At 41.5% G+C, this 21,871-nt stretch overlaps 1 protein-coding gene across 1 annotated transcript in view; it reads right to left on the bottom strand.

Annotated features, from left to right (window-relative positions):
• Window positions 1-447: 447 nt before the first annotated feature.
• Window positions 448-21,871, bottom strand: part of GPM6A (glycoprotein M6A) — a 151,441-nt gene continuing 130,017 nt past the window's right edge. Inside the window, exons 6-7 of the mRNA XM_030192218.1 lie at window positions 19,557-19,622; window positions 448-600 (exon numbers count right to left, since the gene is read on the bottom strand). Coding sequence (XP_030048078.1) covers window positions 448-600; window positions 19,557-19,622 — 219 coding nt within the window. The remainder of the gene's footprint in view (window positions 601-19,556; window positions 19,623-21,871) is intronic.

Raw genomic sequence — 21,871 nt, 5'->3', positions numbered from 1 at the left:
CAATACATTGTGCATGTTCTACTGTACAATGGTCCTTTGAAATAAACCTGTATTTGTACTAAAATTGAAACTAAAAAGTATAAAAAGTCATTTTTTTTCTTAAAAACATACAAGTACCAATGCAAACATATGCATAACACATATACAGTGATTAAAAAAAACAATGATCTGTATTTAGCAATTAGTAGTTATGATCAAAAAAGAACTAGATGAACTTCTGATCAGTTTGAAAAAGCTGTAGAGGAGCTTTGTACTAAATACCATGATCACAGACACTATTGTTATCCAATTACAAAGCCAAGTCTGGTCAGTCAAAGACTGTATTTAGGTGACAGGTAAGTCAGTATTCCTGCCTTTTGTGAAATGCACTTTTCAATTTTCATTTTACACTGTTGGATGATCTTTAGTTAAACAAAGCATTTAAATGTTAGAGGTATACCACTTCGCTTATGTATATGCATTGAGTCGCTCCTTTGAGCGAGTAGAATGGATATCATGAAGTTCTTGCTCCTCCTTTGATTTAATATCTTCATACTTTTGCATTCGGCATGCATCTTTCACATAGGCCCAGTTAGCTGACAGAACCATTAGGTAGTGGACCTGTAGGAAATAAGTTGCACAATTAATCATTCAATTGATACTCAGGTGTTTAACTCAATGAAAAAAAATGAAGTTACTGACTACTAATGTTCAACGTTCAAGGTTCAACTTTAATATATAGCAAATCGGAAAAATATCTAAGTGGTTTACAAATTAAAATTAAGTAAGGAGGATAAAAATAAATAAATAAAAAATTAAAAAAAATGTAAAAGAGAACCAGATAGGGTAACTAAGTCATAAATATTCATAATTATAAGGGAAAGGGTTGAGGAGATCATTAACCCTTAACCATAGACAAAAGGAGGAGAGAGAATAATATAGCTGAGGTACTACTTTCCAGGGTCAAGAAGTCAGGTGGACTATTAATTAATTAACAAAATATATCAAGACAAAATACCAAATGCTTTAGTAATAAAATATGTTTTAAGAGCAGTTATAAAGCTGTTAATTTACTGCTCAATACAGAGATGAAGAAGAATTGTGTTTCTGTAACAGGAAAGCAAGTGGCTCTGGCATGATGAGAATGAATCTGGAAGGGGGTAGGTATGGTTAGCAAATGTTGATTAGAATAATGCAATGAATGTCCAGGAGCATAAGGAAGAAGTGATTGAAATAAGAACTGAGGGAGACCAGAATGTAAGATCTGATGTGTCAATATCAAAATCTTGAACAGAATGCAGTAATGAACTGGAAGCCAATGCTCAGATTTCAAAAGAGAGGTAACACTGTTATATTTTCTTGCTCCATGGATAAGTTTAACTGCAGTATTCTGAAATAAATGCAAGCAGCGGATTTTATATAGAGGAAGACCTTGAAAGAGAGAGTTGCAATAATCACGGTGAGAAACGATTAAGGCATGAACCAACAGATGAAGGTACTGCAGATTGAAGAAAGAACGAGCTGCCCTAATCTGCCTCAGAATGAAAAATACTTTTGCATTACTGTAGAAATATGAGGGGCAAAAGTGAGTTGATTGTCAGTCACAACTCAAAGGGATAGGTGAGTCATACAGTGAAGGAGAACAAGGCAGAATAGAAGGTCCAACAAAGAGGGAAGAAAAGAGAAATAGTTTTTGAGACATTCAACTTCAGTTGATTTCAGCAATGTCAATCAGCAATCTTATTCAGTTTCACAGAAATTTCTTCAATAGATTGTATGGAGCGGGATTCAAGGGGGAAGAGCACTTGAACGTCATCTATGAAAATAAAAATGATATTCCAAGCAACTATAAAAGTGCCAGAGGTGAAAGAAACACATTAAAGAGGACAAGACCCTGTGGGACACCACAAGAAAGAGGAACAGATGAGGAGAGGGATTTCTGCCACTGAACCTGAAAAGTTCTATCAGACATATAAGATGTGAACCCGGAAAGTGCAGATCGAACAATTCCTATAGCCTCTAATTGAGTAAGATCTTGTGGTTTACCAAATCAAAAGCTGAACTAAGATCCAAAGAAATAAGAATTTATTTGCCGTTGTCCAAGGAACAATGGATAAAGTCTGATAACACAATAAGGGAATGTTCAGTGCTAAAGTTAGCATGATAACCAGTTTGGCAGGGGTGTAATATATTGTTCTTCTCAAGGAAAAATGTTAGTTGACATTCAACAATCTTTTCTACTACTTTGGAAAGAAACAGAAGTTTTGAGACAGGATGATAGTTTAATGGGTTAGACCACTGTTTCCCAAGTCCAGTCTTGGAGTACCCCTCGTTACTCAGGTTTTCAAGATATCCACAATGAATATACATGAAAGAGATTTGCATATAATGGAGACAGTGTATGCAAATCCAGTTAATGCATATTCATTGTGGATATCCTGAAAAACTGACTGGCAAGGGGTACTCCAGGACTGGACTTGGGGAAACACTGTGTTAGATGGGTCTGAAGAGGGCAGGGCCGTGCCAAGGGTCTGTGGCGCCCCTCTGCAAGGGATCGGGTGGCACCCCCCCCCCCCGCAGGGGATCGGTTGCCACCTCCCCTCCTTGAAGATGATCGCTGTACTCTCTCCCCTGCCCTCCCGCTCCCATGTCCCAACTGCCCGCCCTCTTCTCCCCCCAACAAAATATCTTTTAAATTTACCTCCGTCCGGCTGGCAGGGCAGCAAACGGCGCAGCGTCAGTGAAGGAGGTGGCGCTCCTGACATCTCTACTAGCCTTCCCTTCGCTCAATGTCCCGCCTTCTTCTGACGTCATTTCCTTGACGTCAGAAGAAGGCGGAACATTGAGCGAAAGGAAGACTAGTAGAGACGTCGGGAGCGCCGCCTCCTTCACTGACGCTGCGCCATTCGCTGCCCTGCCAGCCGGATGGAGGTATATTTAAAAGAGATTTTGTTGGGGGGAGAAGAGGGCAGGCAGTTGGGACATGGGAGCGGGAGGGCGAGGCAAGCATGGCGTGGCAGGGCGCCCCCGAGGACGGCGCCCCCCTGCCATGCTTACCTTGCTTACCGTGTTGGCACGGCCCTGGAAGAGGGGTCCTTGAGAAGAGGAGATACAGTAACTATTTTCCATTTAAGAAGATAATACCCTAGAGAAAGACTGGCAGAAAACATGGTGTGAATATTGAAGGTCAAAGAAGAAATAATTTGCTTCATAAAGTAAGAAGGAATAGGGTCAGTAAGGGCTGTAGAAAAGTTGATGCTGGAGATGACACAAAGCACATCAGATTGAGAGGTTATCTGAAAAAATGACATTCTGCTAAAGGAAGCAGTCCTTTCTACAAGGGAAGTGGGCTCAATGGGAGGAAAGGTAGGGAGTAGAATTGGACCTTTTATATCTGAAACCTTCTTAATAAATGCATGGGCAATGGCATCTGGATCAACCTGTAATGATATTGGAACATAATGAGAAGAGTTGGTCACCTGATGGAGAATCTTATACAAGCAAGAATGAATAGTATCCCATTGGAATAAAGAAGAACATTCCTTTTTGGTGGCCAAAATAGTTGATTTATAATGTGAAGCCACAGTGGTGAAGAACTCAAAGTCTGATGAAAGCTTAAATGTAAGCCACTTGCGCTCATGATGCCACAGTTGATATTTAAAGAGATGGAAACCCTGATGATACTGGGGATGAGTTAGGTGCTGGTTAGACTATACATAGTAGAGTAGTGCTACCTTATCAAAGGCAGAATCCATGATTTTATCCCAATTATACAATCATCCAAGGAGAATTAGATACAGTCTAAAGAAAATGACTCACACAATGACAAAAAGCACTTGGGGAGTTAAATCCCTCAGTCTCCTAACCACCCTAACGGTAGAAGACACATTTTGTTAAAGTAGTATTTCTGCATATCTTACTGTAAATCAACAATGCTGAACTGTTCCCTCCTTGAAAGGTTATCAACTACTACAGAGGATAACTTTAAGTTCTGTAGTCTTATGGTCCCATATACCATCTAAATCTTGATTGAACTATATCAGCAGTCTGCTCCCGGAGCACAGGCACTAGCAGGAATAAGCAGATAATTCTAGAATAGTCCCCAGCACAGATCTTGTTTCAGGCATAACTGAAAGAGGCAAGTTATTTAGCTTCTCTTCTCAGGCCAAATGAATGCAAATATATATCTCATTATCATTCACAATGCATGTCTTACAAACCAGAACAGATGATGGCTCAAATGGACCGGAGATGATTTGTACACCGCTCTAGATAAGGACGGTATATAAATGGTAATAAATGAAATGAAATAAACACTGCAGTACAGAAGAGTCTTAGTGGTAATAAAGAGTTCTTGGCAAGCACTAGGTCTGCAGACAGAGAGGGTGGTTACCCTTATTCCAGAAGGAATATAATAGCATAATACACCCACCGATGAGTACTTAAATTAGCTGTTTTTTTTAATGATTGGCTATGATTATATGTCACATTAAAATATACTTGCATTTAAAATAATTGAACCTTCCAGAAAAGATTTAAAGTATTTTATAGTCCCATAGATACTTATATCAACATTAAGTTTTTTATGTCAAATTTGTATTACAACCAGTTGTTTTGTATTACTAGTAAAACACTAATGTTTATCCTGAAAGGTTCCTTCTATGGTTTCCATTAAAAAAATTTCACATATTACTGGAATTAAGAGTTAAAGAGGTAATGTGTTTTTAGAAGGATATCAGACACTCAGTATGCTTTTTTTGTCTTATCACCAATGTTGTTTAAAAAAAGTTGTCCCAAAATATTAAACATAGTAAAGACACGTGGTCATTCTAAAGCAATTACACTAATGTGCCGTAAGAACATGATAATTAGCAGACAGTCAAACTGGGAACTTGAATTACACATTTATATAACTGAATTCCAGGGAAATAATCCCCTGAATTATAGCTCATATAGCAACTGGTTTGGGTAGACAATCCAGCTTATAATTGAAAAAGAAAAACGCCTATATTGCGACCCAAATCGGGAGATAGACGTTTATCTCACAAAAACGAATAAAGCGGTATAATCGAAAGCCGAATTTGGACGTTTTCAACTGCACTCCGTCGCGGATGCGGACAAAGTTGATGGGGCATGTCGAAGGCGTGGTGAAGGCGGAACTGGGGCGTGGTTATCGGGCGATCAGAGATGGGCGCCTTTCGACGATAATGGAAGAAAAATATGCGTTTTTAGCGAGAATTTAGGGCACTTTTCCTGGACCCTGTTTTTCCACGAAAAAGGCCACAAAAAGTGCCCTAAATGACCAGATTACCCCCAGAGGGAATCGGGGATGACCTCCCCTGACTCCCCCAGTGGTCACAAACCCCCTCCCACCACAAAATATGCCGTTTCACAACTTTTTATTTTCACCCTCAAATGTCATACCCACCTCCCTGGCAGCAGTATGCAGGTCACTGGAGCAGTTATTAGGGGGTGCAGTGGACTTCAGGCAGGTGGACCCAGGCCCATCCCCCCCCCCACCTGTTACACTTGTGCTGGTAAATGGGAGCCCTCCAAACCACCCCCAAACCCACTGTACCCACATGTAGGTGCCCCCCTTCACCCCTTAGGGCTATAGTAATGGTGTAGACTTGTAGGCAGTGGATCTTGAGGGGGATTTGGGGGGCTCAACACCCAAGGGAAGGGTGCTATGCACCTGGGAGCTCTTTTAACTTTTTTTTTTGTTTTTGTAAAAGTGCCCCCTAGGGTGACCGGTTGGTGTCCTGGCATGTGAGGGGGACCAGTGCACTACGACTCCTGGCCCCTCCCACGAACAAATGCCTTGAATTTATTCGTTTTTGAGCTGGGCGCTTTCATTTTCCATTATCACTGAAAAGCAAAAACGCCCAGCTCACAAATTGTCGAATAAATCATGGACGTCCATTTTTTTCGAAAATACGGTTCGGTCCGCCTCTTCATGGACCCGTTCTCGGAGATAAACGCCCATGGAGATAGACGTTTTTGTTCAATTATGCCCCTCAATGTGAAATAACAAATTAGTTATTTTTTCACTCTATTGCTTCCTATTTTCACTTTCTTTTAGACTGTAGTTTTCCTACATTTTCACATATTTTTAACAATAATTCATCCTATCCACCATTAATATTCTGCCAGTGTCGTTATGCTCATATTAGCCCTCTCCTCAAGTCACTTCACTGGCATCCTATCTGTTTCCGCATACAGTTCAAACTCCTCTTATTGACCTATAAGTGCATTCACTCTGCAGCTCCTCAGTACCTCTCCACTCTCATCTCTCCCTACATTCCTCCCCGGGAACTCCACTCACTGGGTAAATCTCTCTTATCTGCACCCTTCTCCTCCACCGCTAACTCCAGACTCCGTTCCTTTTATCTTGCTGCATCATATGCCTGGAATAGACTTCCTGAGCCGGTACGTCAAGCTCCATCTCTGGCCGTCTTCAAATCTAAGCTAAAAGACACCTTTTTGATGCTGCTTTTAACTCCTAACCCTTATTCACTTTGTTCAGAACCCTTATTTTATCATCCTCACTTTAACATTCCCTTATCTCTTGTTTGTTCTGTCTGTCTGTCCTAATTACATTGTAAGCTCTGTCGAGCAGGGACTGTCTCTTCATGTTCAAGTGTACAGCGCTGTGTACATCTAGTAGTGCTTTAGAAATGATACGTAGTAGTAGTAATAGTAGTAGTACTATCCAGTCAATTTCTCTAATCATGCTCTTCTCACATTACAGTTGTTATAGTTTCCACACGCTCCCTCCCAAAGCAATATCACCCTTCATGACCTTGAATGTCTCAAATCAAGTACTCCAAGTAGAGTTGGGCCCTTAGAGAGATTTGGTGCTATGGGCTGCAAAAAGTGATGGCAAAGTATCCTGCCATGAAAATTATAGTCACATGGTAGGGCTGTGATAGCAAAAAGCCTATGAATCTATCCCAGAGCAAGCCTGAGAAGCTGAACTATGTCTGATTTTGCTCTATCATGTCTTTTTACTTGTATTTCTGCCATCCCTAGAACATAGAATATAAGAACATAAAAGTAGCCTACTGGGTCAGACCAATGATCCATCTAGACCAGTACCCTGCTTCCAACAGTGTCCAAGCCAGGTCACAAGTACCTGGCAGAAACCTAAATCGTGGAAACATTCAATGCTACAAATCCCAGGGCAAGCAGTTACTTCTCATTGTCCATCTCAATAGCAGACTATGGACTTTTCCTCCAGGAACCTGTCCAAACCTTTTTAAAACCCAGATATGCTAACCACTTTTACCACATCCTCTGACAAAGAGTTCCAGAGCTTAACTATTGGTTTTATACAAAATATTTCTTCCCATTTGTTTTAAAAATACTATTTTAAAACATGTAACTTTCATGAGTGTCCCCTGGTCTTTGTACTTTTGGAACGAGTAAAAAATCAATTTACGTTTACTCGTTCTACACCACTCAGGATTTTGTGCACCTCAATCATATCTCTCCTCATCCGTCTCTTTTCCAAGCTGAAAAGCCCTAACCTCTTTAGCCTTTCCTCAAACCAGAGGAGTTCCATCCCCTTTATCATTTTGGTCACTCTTCTTTGAACCTTTTCTAATGCTGTTCTATCTTTTTTGAGATACTGCGACTAGAACTGAATTCAATATTCAAGGTGCAGTCACACCATGGAGCTATACAGAGGCATTATAGTATTTTCAGTCTTATTCACCATCCCTGTCCTAATAATCCCTAGCATCCTATCTGTTTTTTTTGGCTGCCACCGCACACTTAGCAGAATATTTCAGCGTATTATCTGCAACATCTAGGTCTTTTTCTTGAGGGCTGTCACCCAAGGTGGACTCTAGCATCAGATAGGTTTAGGGTCCTTTTTACTAAGGTGTGCTAGCATTGTTAGTGTGTGCTAATGCTAGAGATACCCATAAGAATATAAGGGTGTCTCTAGCATTAGCGCATGCTAATTTTTAGTGTGCGCTGAAAAAGCTAGCTCGCCTACAGCGCAGTGTGTCATATACTAACCCAAAATAAAATGGATCAGATTCTTAAGACTGACCTGGGTTAGGGGTAACTCTATTCCTTACCTCAATGATTTTCAACCTAATTCTAGAGGCACACCTAGCCAGTCTGGATTTCAGCACTACAACAATTAATATGCACATGAGATACATTTGCATACAATGAATCTCCAATATGTTCAATGTTATGTTGTGCGTATTCATTATGGTAGTCCTGAAAACTCAACTGGCTAAGAGTGTCCCCTGGAGAGTGCAAGACCTGTGCACCATTTTAATAGGGGCCTATATAGCAACTTCAACTTGAGCCAATAGGAGTGACTAACGGGCTCATTTTCAAATGAGATAGACGTCCAAAAAGTGACGTCTCACAGAAACGTCCAAATCAGTATTATCGAAACCTCTTTTTGGACGTCTTTCTCTGAAGCCTTCGGAAGGACATCCAAATCTAAAGGGAGCATGCCAGGGGTATGTTCAAGGTGGGACTTGGGCGTTCCTAAGACTTGGATGTCTTTCAGCCATAATGGAAAAAAACAAAAACGTCCAAGACTAAAACTTAGACGTTTTGAGCTAGACCTGTTTTTATAAAACAAATAGCTGCAGTGGGAATTGAACCCACTTCCCCAAGATCAAGGTCTAATGCACTAACCACTAGGCTATTCCTCTACTCCACACAAGAGGTCCACCAAATAACCAGATGACCACTGGAGGGACTGGGGGATCACCTTCCCTTACTCCCCCAGATCACAAAACATTTTTCCAAACTGCATTTTCAAAAGGAAAAGATAGATTTTTTTTTTGTAGAAAATGACCTTTCCTGTTCTGATTTTGGACATTTTTCAAAAAACGTCCAAATTCAGACTTAGATGTCATATCCAAAAATGCCCCTTGGGCATTTGACTTGCCCAAAGTCACAAGGAGCAGCAGTGGGAATTCAACTAAGCATTAAGCCACTCCTCCTCTGTTTTGGATGTCTTGCATTTGAACGCCTTTCATTTGAAAATGGACCAAAAAAGGACGTCCAAATCATAAGACTTCCATAGCATTTTTGAAAACAAAAGATAGATGGCCATGTTTTTCAAAAATGACCTTCTTTCCTGTTCGGAATTTGGACATCTTTGTAAAACATCCAAATTCTGATTTAAACGTTTCTTTCGAAAATGCCCCTCTAAGTAAATGAACCTCACTAAGGTTATACATTAACATTTCATAGGAAAAAAAATCAGAATGAGAAAGATTATTGTAATTTTTCTGAACCCTCAAATATATCATCAACAATAAGTTTGCATGCCAGCAGTGGTATCTTCTAAGCTAGAAGGAAACAGAGAAAAGCTTCCCTCCCTGCCCTCTCTACCATCAAAACAAATATGTTAGCACTGCCTCTTTAAGACACCTGTTACTAATTTTAAAATATAAAAAAAATAGTCTGCTATTCATTTCCAGATGTATTATCAATCTATTATTTCTATCACAGAAACACACAAGATGGCAGAAAAAGTCCATCTGACTCATTCAGTCTGCTCAGGTATTCTATCCATTCTAAGGATGCATCCCATCTGCTGGCCAAAGTGTGACCACTTCCAAGATTTCTCCTTATCCAGGACAGTTATTCTGACTTCTTCCTTTGCACTCTCTCATCTTGGATAGAAGAACATACAAGACCGTACAGAACCCACATCTTCCACTGAGTCACGGTCCTCCAAAAAACATATGCTTCCCCCAAATATGCCCTAAATATTAGTGGGGCCTTCAAATATCAATACATCTATCAGGAAAACTGAACAATCCAAAGTACTATAGAATACTACATAGAAAATTGATGCTAACAGAATACTTTGGTCACACACACAGAACACAAATGCCAAATACAGAATAAGTGACTAAAATTCTTTTTTCTACCTTTTGTTGTCTGCTCATTTTTTTTTCAAGTCATGTTGGTCCCAGGCTCTGGTTTCTACATCCTTCTGTCTTCTCTTAACTCCAATGACGATCCTAGGTCGGCTGCCACCCGGGGCAGATCGCCGATGAGCACCCCCCCCCCCCTGTTCCGGGGCAGAGGGAGCAGGGAACCAGTGAAGCCGACAGGCGTGCGGCTGCTCTCTGCACCCCTTCAGCAGCGCGCACCTGGGGTGGACCGCTCCCACTGCCCTGCCCTTGGTACGCTGCTGCTTAACTCACTCACCAAGATCTCATGTCCATTTGATATTTCTACTCTCTCTCTCCATGTCCACTATCCATCCTCTTCCTTCTCTGTACCTCTATCTTACTCCATTAGTATCTCCCTTTCTCTGTGTCCTTAAATTTCTCTGTCCAGCTTCTCCCCTCTCTTTGTCCCCAGTGCCAATATATCTCTACCCTCTCTGACCCTTCCTCATCCAGCTTCTCTCTCTCTCTCTCACTCCCTCCCCTTTCCAGCATCTGGTTTGGTTACTTGATTCCTTCCCTGCCTACCCACCTGCCCTCCCTTCCTCCCTCACACTGTAGGTTTAGTATTTGATCCCCTTTTCCTTCATCTCCTTGGTCTGGTATCTCTGTTTCCCTTCCCTCCCTCCTTGTGCTGTTCCAGCAGTTCTCTCCCTTCCCTACAGTTCTCCTCCCCCTCTTCCTCCCAAGTAGCTCTCTACCTTCCCTACAGCCCCCTCTTGCTCCCACATCTAGCAGCTATCTCCCTTCTATCCAGATCCCCTCCTCCTCTTCCTCCCACATCCAGCAGCTCTCTTCCTTCTCTCCAGACCCCTCCTCCTCCCACATCCAGCAGCTCTCTCTCTTCCATCCAAATCCCTCCTCCTCTTCCTCCCAGGTCCAGCAGCTCTCTTCCTTCCATCCAGATCCCTCTCCTCTTCACCAGCAGTTCTCTCCCTTCCATCCAGTCTCCTCCTCCTCTTTCTCCCAGTCCAGCAGCTCTCTTCCTTCCCTCCAGCCCCCTCTTCCTCTGAAGTCTGCTCTCTCCTTTCCCTCCAGTCCCTGCCTCCTCTTCCTCCCATGTTCAGCAGCTTTCTCCCTTCTCGCCAGTCCCTTCTTCCTCTTCCATGTCCAGCAGCTCTTTCTTCCATTCAGTCCCCTCCTCCTCTTCCACCCATGTCCAGCAGCTCTCTCCCTTCCATCCAGATCCCCTCTCCTTTTCCTCCCACCTCCAGCAACTCTCTCCATTCCATTCAGATCCCCTCCTCCTCTTCCTCCCACAACCAACAGCTCTCTCCCTTTCCTCCAATCCCCTTCCTCCACAAGTCCGGCAGCACTATCCCTTCCCTCCAGTCCCCGTCCTCCCCTCACAAGTCCAGCACTTCTGCCTTCCTCCAATTCATCCTGCCCCAATCCAACATCTCTCACTGCCTTTTCTCCCATGGCTCCGTGTCCAGCAGTCTGAGATAGTTTCCTGCCTCAAATTCTGCTCCTCCCCGCCACTGCCTCGATCCCTGCAGCTTTCTTTTTTCGGGCCATCGCCGGCAGCGCTGTGATTCACACAGGCAGTTCCGCTCCCCTTTGCCGTGTCAATCCGGCCCTCTCTGATACACTTTCTGTTTTCCCAGGGCCAGATGGATGCGACAGGGGGGAGCGGAGCTGCCTGTGTGAATCGCAGCACTACCAGCGACGGCCCAAAAAAAGAAAGCTGCAGGGATCAAGGCAGTGGTGGGGAGGAGCAGAATTTGAGGCAGGCAATGCTCTCAGACGGCCGGACCCGGAGCCACGGGAGAAAAGGCAGCGAGGGATGTTGGGTTGGGGCTAGTTAGGGTGGGCCTCGAGCAAAAGTGCATTGGTCTTGGCCCACCCAGGCTCACCCATGGCTATGCCCCTGCGGCCATGCAAACCCAGCAGCTAATCGATTCTACCATCACAGTTTGTCATGTAAATCCATTCATGTGCCTACATGTCTGCTAAGACATATAATATTTCTATCAACTCATTTGCCACTCATCCTGGCAGCCCCACCTATCATTGAATCAGGTTAGTTTGCCACTACAAACATTTAAACACATGCTACTAGGTAACACATTCTACTATCTCAGTTTTGATCATGTAAGGATTCCTTGTGTTTAGCTAAATTAGTTTCTTTTCTGTTTCATTTATATTATTCTCTGGCACACTTATTACCACCCCTGCACATTGTATTTCTGTCCTTTATTCCCAGTAGGTGGTTTTTAATCTCTCCCCAGTTGGATAGTCCGTTTCAAGAGAGCAGACAAATTGGAAATATATACAATAAATTGCAAACAGAAAAAAATGCAGGCTAGATAGACAGAAATATATGAAACTAGTGCAACCCTGCAGAAATAGCGTCATAGTTCTTGTATGCACAGTTTGACATGTCTAATAGCATAACATGAATCCTTGCATCGATTTTTCCTGGTGCCTAAGTTTGAGCAAAATTTACAGAATCTGGCCCATTCTATATGTGGTACAGAATGTTAGGCATGGAAAAGCGTTCTAATGGATGCAAGTTGCCAGCACAAGGCAGAAACAGCAAATCTGCGCAAACACACTTGTGCGCCCATTTATAGAATAGCATGTAAGGGCTTCTGTGTGGATCTCCAAAGGTGGTGTAACAATGGAAAGGACATGGGGGGGGGGGGGGTCAAGGGAGGCCAGGGGTGTTCCCTTAAGATACGCTCAGTGTTATAGAATAGTGTGGATCTGCATCTAAGTTGCTGTAAATCCTAGTGCCCAAAGTTAAGCGTTGGCCTCAGTGCTATGTACTATTTTATAAACGGTGCTTATCACAGAATACCCTTTATAAAATACTTTTCAGCGCCGATTTTTTTCAGTGCCGAATTCTGAGCGCCATTTACTGAATCTAGCCCATATGGCTAGATTCTATATGTGGAGGGGCATAATTGAACGAAAGCGTCTATCTCCATGGGCGTTTATCTCCGAGAACGGGTCCGTGAAGGGGCGGACCGAACTATATTTTCAAAAAAAATAGACGTCCATGTTTTATTCGACAATTTGTGAGCTGGGCGTTTTTGTTTTTCAGTGATAATGGAAAATGAAAGTGCCCAGCTCAAAAACGAATAAATCCAAGGCATTTGTTCGTGGGAGGGGCCATGATTCGTAGTGCACTGGTCCCCCTCACATGCCAGGACACCAACCGGGCACCCTAGGGGGCACTTTTACAAAAACAAAAAAAAAGGTAAAAGAGCTCCCAGGTGCATAGCACCCTTCCGTTGTGTGTTGAGCCCCCCAAATCCCCCTCAAAACCCACTGCCCACAAGTCTACACCATTACTATAGCCCTAAGGGGTGAAGGGGGGCACCTACATGTGGCTACAGTGGGTTTGGGGGGGTTGGACGACTAAGCATTAAGCAGCACAATTGTAACAGGTGGGGGGGGATGGGCCTGGGTCCACCTGCCTGAAGTCCACTGCACCCCCTAACAACTGCTCCAGGGACCTGCATACTGCTGCCAGAGAGGTGGGTATGACATTTGAGGGTGAAAATAAAAAGTTGTGAAACATCATGTTTTGTGGTGCGAGGGGGTTAGTGACCACTGGGGGAGTCAGGGGAGGTCATCCCCGATTCCCTCTGGGGGTAATCTGGTCATTTAGGGCACTTTTTGGGGCCTTATTCGTGAAAAAACAGGGTCCAGGAAAAGTGCCCTAAATTCTAGCTACAAATGCATACTTTTATTCCATTATCGGCGAAAGGCGCCCATTTCTCCTCGGCCGATAACCACACCCCAGTTCCACCTTCGCCACGCCTCCGACATGCCCCCGTCAACTTTGTATGCTTCCGCGATGGAGTGCAGTTGAAAACGTCCAAAATCGGCTTTCCATTATACCGATTTATTCGTTTTTGTGAGATAAACGTCTATCTCCGGATTTGGGTCGAAATCTAGGCGTTTTTCTCTTTCAATTATAAGGTGGATAGTGTAACAAAGAGAGGGAAAGAAGCACAAACAAAGTCCAAGCAAAAAAAAAAAAAAAAAAAACAGCACAAAGGGCCTTTGAAAACACAAGGGACACAGTGCTTATGTAAAAACCTTTAATAATCCAAATTTGATTGAAGGAAGACCCGACACGGGCCGTGTTTCGGTGCCACCGTACCTGCGTCAGGGGTTATACGAATGATAAGGAGGCTTATACAGACAAATTCAGTGCATCTGTTGACTTGCAATGTTGTCTCTAAATATATTCCTCCTTGTGTAGTACAATATTAAGCTCACGCTCAATTCAAGAGTGAATTTCAGATTGATAATCTAAGTTTGATGACCAAATTCGGCGGCCAAAATAGCTGGAATTAAATTTATCTGGCCAGTACTGAATATCAGCTTGGCCAGTTAAATTTAAATCGGACAAAAAATACCCAGGAATGCTGGAAACAACCCGGCATTGAATATCTGAGCTCAGCACCGACCACGGGAGGCCACCCAGCTATGTCCTGTGGTCAGAATATCAGGCCTATGGTGTTCTACTTGGTGCATAGAATATACAGACCACCCTTGTTTACTAAGCCGTGCAGCAATGTCGACACAGCCCATTCAAAGTGAATGGGCTATGTCGGCATTAGCGCTTGGTAGCCAATAGCACAGCTTAATAAACAGGGGAGAGACTGTTTAATATATTTTGTGATTATAGGGCAGACAGGATGGACAATGCAGGTCTATATCTGCCATAAATAAAAACATATATATATATATATATATATATATATACATACATACATAAAAGCATTCACATTGTACCATTTCCATTATAGCTTTACCCTTTGCACTGGCATTTCTGGGGACAAGCTTGAGGCAGAATTTGGAAGTACATATATATTTTTTCTTGGCAAAAATGTTTGAGAAAAGTAGCAGGTGAAAATGAGTGCAAGTACTTCTTCTGAGATAACTGTATCTACTTTTACTTTAGGGGAAAGGGAAAGGAAATAGGATTTGATATACAGCTTTTCTGTGGTTTTTGCAACTACATTGCAAAATGGTTTACATAGTATATACAGGTACTTTATTTGCCCAGAGTCACAAGGAGCTGTAGTGGGAATTGAACCCAGCTCCCCAGACTCAAAGTCTGCTGCACTGACCACTAGGCTACTCCTCTGAAATCCTGCAGTCTGTGGAAAGAAAATTGCACATATGATTTTCATCTTGTGTGACTTCAAAACTGAGGGAGACCATAAGACTGAGGCTAGATTTCAAGGCTAATTTTATTTATAGGGCATGATTTCCTTAATACATTTTGGACTCTTTTACAAAGCTGTGCTAGTGATTCTCACACGACAAATGCGATGCCCATAGGAACTAAATAGGCTTTTTCGCATTTGCTGCGCCAGAATCACTAGTGCGGCTTTGTAAAAGGAGCCCTCTGCTTTTAAAATGCTTTATCACTCTGAAGGTTCTGGATTCATATATCTCTTGTTAGCATATTATTCATAAGAGAACACATTGTAACTCATTAAAGATAAGATATTATGAAAAGAAAATGATGACTGATTAGAAGGAAATAAATGTAGTTAAGTGACTTTTGTGTAGTAACTAAAGCAAAGACCAATGAATATATCTCACTATCAAAATGCAAATTATGGTTATTCCACTCATGATTTTTGATATCTTACTTCAAAGCAAAAGTGAGAAACACCCTAAACACTGCTGCTCTGAGCAGTAACAAAGCACCATCAGCCTGACTTAATGACTGCTATTCAAAACAGAAGAGAATCATTAATTTAAAGCCCTACAATTAGTGTCTTCTACTAATTAGCATGTTATATACCAACTTTTCAGCTGCTTGTGCACACTGTAGTTTAAGTAGTTTTGGATTTTAGTCAATTCAACAATGACAAACATGATGAGGTCAGTTTTCTGCTGCAGATCAACCTCTTAAAATTAAATGGATTCTACGCACTGTAATTGTAAAATGTATGTTGGGGGGGCATCCCCAGCATTCTTGGGAGGGCTGCCATGTAAATAACTTAAGAAGAAAAGAATTGCCATAATGGGTCCATCAATCTCAGAATCCTGTTTTTAATAGAATCCAATCTAGGTCACAAGTACCTGGTAGGATCCCAAACACAGAAAGAGGTTCACTACTGCATGTTAACTTTATAACAAATAACATGAAATGCACTTAACTACGCCTCTCAATGCATAGTTAACTGCACTACATTAATTGCTGTGTTAGCAGTTATGCAAGAACTACTGCATGTTGACTGAATTGAGCAATCCATGCGCATTCCCTGCCCCAAAATGGTGTTTTCTGCATTAGTTCATTAATATAGCAATTAGAGGGGGGTCTTTTACTAAGGCGCGCTTACGTTTTTAGTGCGTGCTAAAAACAGGCATGTGCTAAACGTTAGAGAGGCCAATGTATTCCTATGGGCATCTCGAACATATAGCGCGCACCTAGTTTTAGCGCATGCTAAAAACATAAGCGCACCTTAGTAAAAGACCCCCAGAGCGAGCTAGCAGTTAATGTAGTGTCACACTATTAGAATGTGGCAATTATCGCACTGCACAACTAACACATCTTAGTAAATAGGGGTCTAAGAGGTCCTTTTACTAAGCTGCTTAGTAAAAGGAGCCCTAAATGAGTAAAAACTTAACAGATTTTAAGATCATCTTATAAAAGTTTCAATAAAGAAAAGTTTGTTGTGATACCTCCGAAAAAAGGTTTAAGATTGAATTTATACTTTCTATGGTGACAGTCTCCAAAATGCTCTTTCAGCTTTTTTTTTTAATTAAAGAAGAAATGTTAAAAATAAATAATTTGGGGGCTCATTTTCAAAAATTAAAAAGTCTTTAAAATGACAAAGTGGCATTTGGATGTTTTTCTCTGAAAAAAACCCCATCCAAACCCCAATTTTTGAATCTCAGCTTTGAGACATTTTTCTCTTCAGTGCATCCAAATCACAAGAGGTATGTTGGGGGAGGGATTTGGATGTTTCCAAAACTTGGACGTTTTTCTACCATAATGGAACAAAGCAAAAATACCCAAGGCGTCTAGACCTGTTCCAATCACACCTAAGTCACAAAAAAGTGCCCTAAATGATGAGATAACCTTTGAAGAGATTAGTGCATGACCCTCCCTTACTCCCCCAGGGTCACTGACCCCCTCCCACCCCCAAAGATGTGAAAGAAACAGTACATACCAGGGGGCAACTAGATGTGGGTACAGTGCGTTTCTGGTGGGTATTGGAGGGCTCACATTTACCACCACAAGTGTAACAGGTAGGGGGGGATAAGCCTGGGTCCGCCTGCCTGAAGTGCACTGCACCCACTAAAACTGCTCCAGGGACCTGCACACTGCTGTGATGGACCTGAGTATGACATTTGAGGCTGACATAGAGGCTGGCACAAAAGATTTTTAAAGAGCTTTTTGAGGGTGGGATGGGGTTAGTGACAACTGGGGCAGTAAAGGGAGGTGATCCCCGATTCTCTCTGGTGGTCATCTGGTCAGTTTGGGCACCTTTTTGTGGCTTGGTCGTAAGAAAAACAGGACCAGGTAAAGTTGTCCAAATGATCATCAGGGACGCCCTTTTTTTCCATTATGGGTTGAGGGCGCCCATGTGTTAGGCACGCCCAAGTTCCACCTTTGCTACGCCTCTGATACGCCCCGGTGAACTTTGGTCGTCCCCGCGACGGAAAGCAGTTAGGGATGGCAAAATCGGCTTTCAATTGAGGAAACATACTTAAATGGATCAGGGGCTTCCTAACCACCAAAACATATCAAGTGAAATCAAGTTCAACTGTATCATCACCGTGGAAAGCAGACTGCGGAGTACCTGAAGGATCACCACTATCACTGACCCTTTTCAACCTAATGATGACCCCACTAGCCAAGGCCTTATCCAACCAAGGCCTTAACCCTTTCATCTATGCAGATGATCCTTTACAAACATGTCCTGTCGATTATTATATCTTAGACCATGCATGTCTCCCAATCTCCTTATGCTCATCCCTTAATCTTTTCCTCTTCATCCTTCCTACTCCTTTACCCCTCCCAATCTCTTTCCCTTTTGCTCATCCTATCTTTGTTTACCTCTCCATGTTAATTCACATATTTTCTTAACCCTATTATTACTATGTTTACTACAACTTGTAATATTCTCCTTCAAGACTTTGTAATCCTATTTACTATGTAAGCCACATTGAACCTGCTATCTGTGAGAAAGTGTGGGGTACAAATGTAATAAATAAATAATAAATTATGCCGATTTGGGCGACCCTGTGATAAGGACGCCCATCTTCTGATTTGTGTCGAAAGATGGGCGTCCTTCTCTTTCAAAAATAAGCCTGTTGGGCAACAATAAAAATATATTTTTTAGCACGTGGGTAGCGTGCGCACATTTGAAACTTACCGTGAGATGCCTTTCAGCACGTTGTGCAGTAAACCCTTTTAAGCTGTAGTAAGCATGCACTAGTGCTTACCACAGCTTAGAAAAAAGGACCCCAAATAGAAATAAATGTCTCAAAGATATGTGAGAAAAAAAAGTCAAATACTAGTATACCTCCTCCCCAATAATACAAATACTACAGTCAGACTATCATTAATATATCACCATAGGCAAACCTTCCCTCCCCCACCCCAAGTCTGAAGGTCCATATGTGTGCGTAAATATATATATATATATATATATATATATATATATATATATATATATATATATATATATTAATGATAGTCTGACTCTAGTACTTGCATTATTGGGGCAGGTGTATACTACCTTCTTGCCTTCATAAAACAGACATCTTTTTGGACCTCTCACACAGAAGTCTTGTTATAAAATCAAGCCTAACATAAGTACATAAGTATTGCCATACTGGAACAGACTGAAGGTCCATCAAGCCCAGCATACTGTTTCCAACAGTGGCCAATCCAGGTCACAAATACCTGGCCAGATCCCAAAAAAAGTACAAAACATTCTATACTGCTTATCCTGGCAATAGTGGATTTCCCCCAGTTCATTTTAATAATAGTCTATGGACTTTTCCTTTAGGAAGCTATCCAAACCATTTTTAAACCCCACTAAGCTAACTGCCTTTACCACATTCTCAGGCGACGAATTCCAGCGTAATTACACAATGAGTGAAGAAAACTTTTCTCCGATTCGTTTTAAATTTACTATTTGTAGCTTCATCGCATGCCCCCTAGTCCTAGTTTTTTGGAAAGAGTAAACAAACAATTCACATCTACATGTTCCACTCTACTCTTTTTATAGACCACTATCATATCTCCCCTCAGCCATCTTTTCTCCAAGCTGAAGAACCCTAGCCGCTTCAGCCTTTCCTCATAGCAAAAAAGTAAAATATTATTAGAATGGAATTAAAATTAATGTTTATATATCACATCTCAGTATTAGACAAGACATTTAAAGAAGGACCTTTGTGAAAATATTATTTCAATGAATTCCCTGACTGCTTTGAAATTTCATCTTTTTTTTTTCTCAGCAGTAATTAACTTTCATTCTAACTACCTACTATATTTGAGTTTAGTAATTAAAAATCACACCCTTATGAATCTGAAGCATTGGGATAAGACACTGCAGCATGAACATACATCAGAAAGTTATGCCAATCATTTATATGTACCCAATGGCCATTAGCACCAAATCAGTATGTTTTGGAGCTTACCATAGCAATAACAGCTGCTCCAGCTCCAGCAAGAGCCACAATAAACAAATGGAATGTCATGTTAAGCTGCAGAAAGAAAGGTATAAAAAATAGTTGTTATTTTGTGATCCAAAGTACTACATTAATAAAACACAACTTTTGATAACAAATGTAAACTAATTATCTAAAATGTACAAATCAGAGATTTCATTATGTAAACTTTCTCAGCTGTAGAAACCAAGGTACATTCAGCATGCCACATGAGTTCATTATTAATACATTTGGACTAGATTGTATAAATGGCACCTTAAAAAGCAGCCCCCAAATAAATAGTGTTTAACACTATTCTATAAACCATATTTAAAGTTGGCACAGTTTATAGAACAGAGCTTAGCGCTGGGAACCATGACTACATTTAAGTGTGACCATTTACTCCAATGAAAACCTGGTGTAAATCCCAATAGGTAAGCTAGGTGCAGATCCCCCTAATTCTGTAACAATATGTATAAATTGCAGGAATGCCTTCAACCCGCCCATGCTCCTCCTATGGTCATGCCCCCTTTTTGGATCCACGCACTAGAATTTACATGCACCTCTTTATAGTATACGTTATAAGTTATCAACATGGGCTACCTTTGAGATGGGTTATTTTACCATAAGTCATGCTATTTTAGCATAGGTTCTCATTGCATAAATTGGGACCCTGGACTAAAATAGAATGGCATGTGGTAAAATAACGTGCCTTAAAGGTAGCCCATGATGATAATTTAGGGGCACTTTTGCTAAGCCATGTTAAACTGTTAATGAGCAATTTAGAATGTGGTAACAGCTAATTCTAAACAGTAAAAAGGTTTGAAGTCAAATGTTCTTTACAATGCAATATATCATGTGTTAATGGCATTTTCTCGTAGAAGGAATAACTAGGCAGAGCATGGGTGGAGAAGGAATATTGTGAGCACACAGTGGTTAAAATGCTGCACTGACAAATGTGACTAGCTTGGAGGCACTTAACACCCCCCAGGTTAATTTCAGCTAGAGTAGTCCATAATAATGGGCTTTTTAACACAGCACCTGCAACTTACATACCAGAAATGCCCTCCAATTGTAGCTGCCTTATTTTTCATTTATTGTGCAGTAATATCTTGAGTTACAGCATATTAGTATGTAAATTCTCACACGCTTTAGTAAAAGAGCCCCTTAGTTGGCTTAAGTTTGGAATAAATCCACCTGACTGTCATCTACTACTACTACTACTACTACTAATTATCATTTCTCTAGTGCTACTAAACCAGGGGTTTTCAACCCAGCCCTCTGGGCACACCCAGCCAGTTGGGGTTTTTAGGATATCCCCATTACTGGGTTGAAAACCTCTGTACTAGACATATACACTTCTGTATGTCTAGTGCCATGCAACTGTCCTTATATCATTGAGTTCATTATTACTATGCTTACCACCTCCATGCATTTATTTTCTATTCCCCTCACTCACTCTGGCCCCCCATTTTTTTATCCTTTCAATCATTTTCTAAATCTATAATGCTTTTCCACAGAAGAAGATTTGGTCAGATTAAAAGATCAACATCCAATCTACCACAATGATGAATTCAGGTCACTTGGAAATACCCAGGATATCCTAATTAAAAAGTTCATTCCATATCGTTCACTGCCTGATATGAGTTAGTGATTCAAAAATCTACCTTGCTAAAAATTGCTAATGGATCTGTTCTCTAGAAACTAGTCACAATCTTATTTAATTTCAGTTTTAGGATTAACTTCAACCATAGTCTCTGCAAAGATTCAACAGTATAATATTCCATTAATCATATAAATAGTTTCTTAATTTTTGTAAAACATTTGTAACCTACTAATTTGTCTAGGTGTCCCCTAATCATAGTATTGTTCCTTATTAACTTCTTCCATATTATTAATCAATTATTGATGTTAATTGGCAACAATTAGGATTTGTGCGTGAATCTAGGTGCTCACTGTTCTATAACACTAGGCACCCAAATCCCATAGCATGCAACTTAATAGCAGGGGCATAGCCAGACTTTGATGGGAGGGGGGGTGTAGAACCCGAGGTGAGGGGGCACATTTTAGCACCCCACCCCCCGCCGCCACCACCACCACCACCAACTTTGACCCCATCCCCGTCAGCCGAGGTCCTTTTCTTCTGGCGCAAAGCTTTGTTCTGTTTCTGTGAGTCTGACGTCCTGCATGTTGTACGTGCAGGACGTCAGACTCACAGAAACAGAACGAAGCCTTGCGCCGGAAGAAGAGGACCTCGGCTAGCGGGGGTTGGGGTCCCTTGCCAGCAAAGGTAGCCGACAGCAGCG

The sequence above is a fragment of the Microcaecilia unicolor genome, chromosome 2 (assembly GCF_901765095.1).
Source record: "Microcaecilia unicolor chromosome 2, aMicUni1.1, whole genome shotgun sequence".
NCBI classification, from domain to species: Eukaryota; Metazoa; Chordata; class Amphibia; order Gymnophiona; family Siphonopidae; genus Microcaecilia; species Microcaecilia unicolor.
This window is presented reverse-complemented; position numbering and strand designations above follow the sequence as displayed.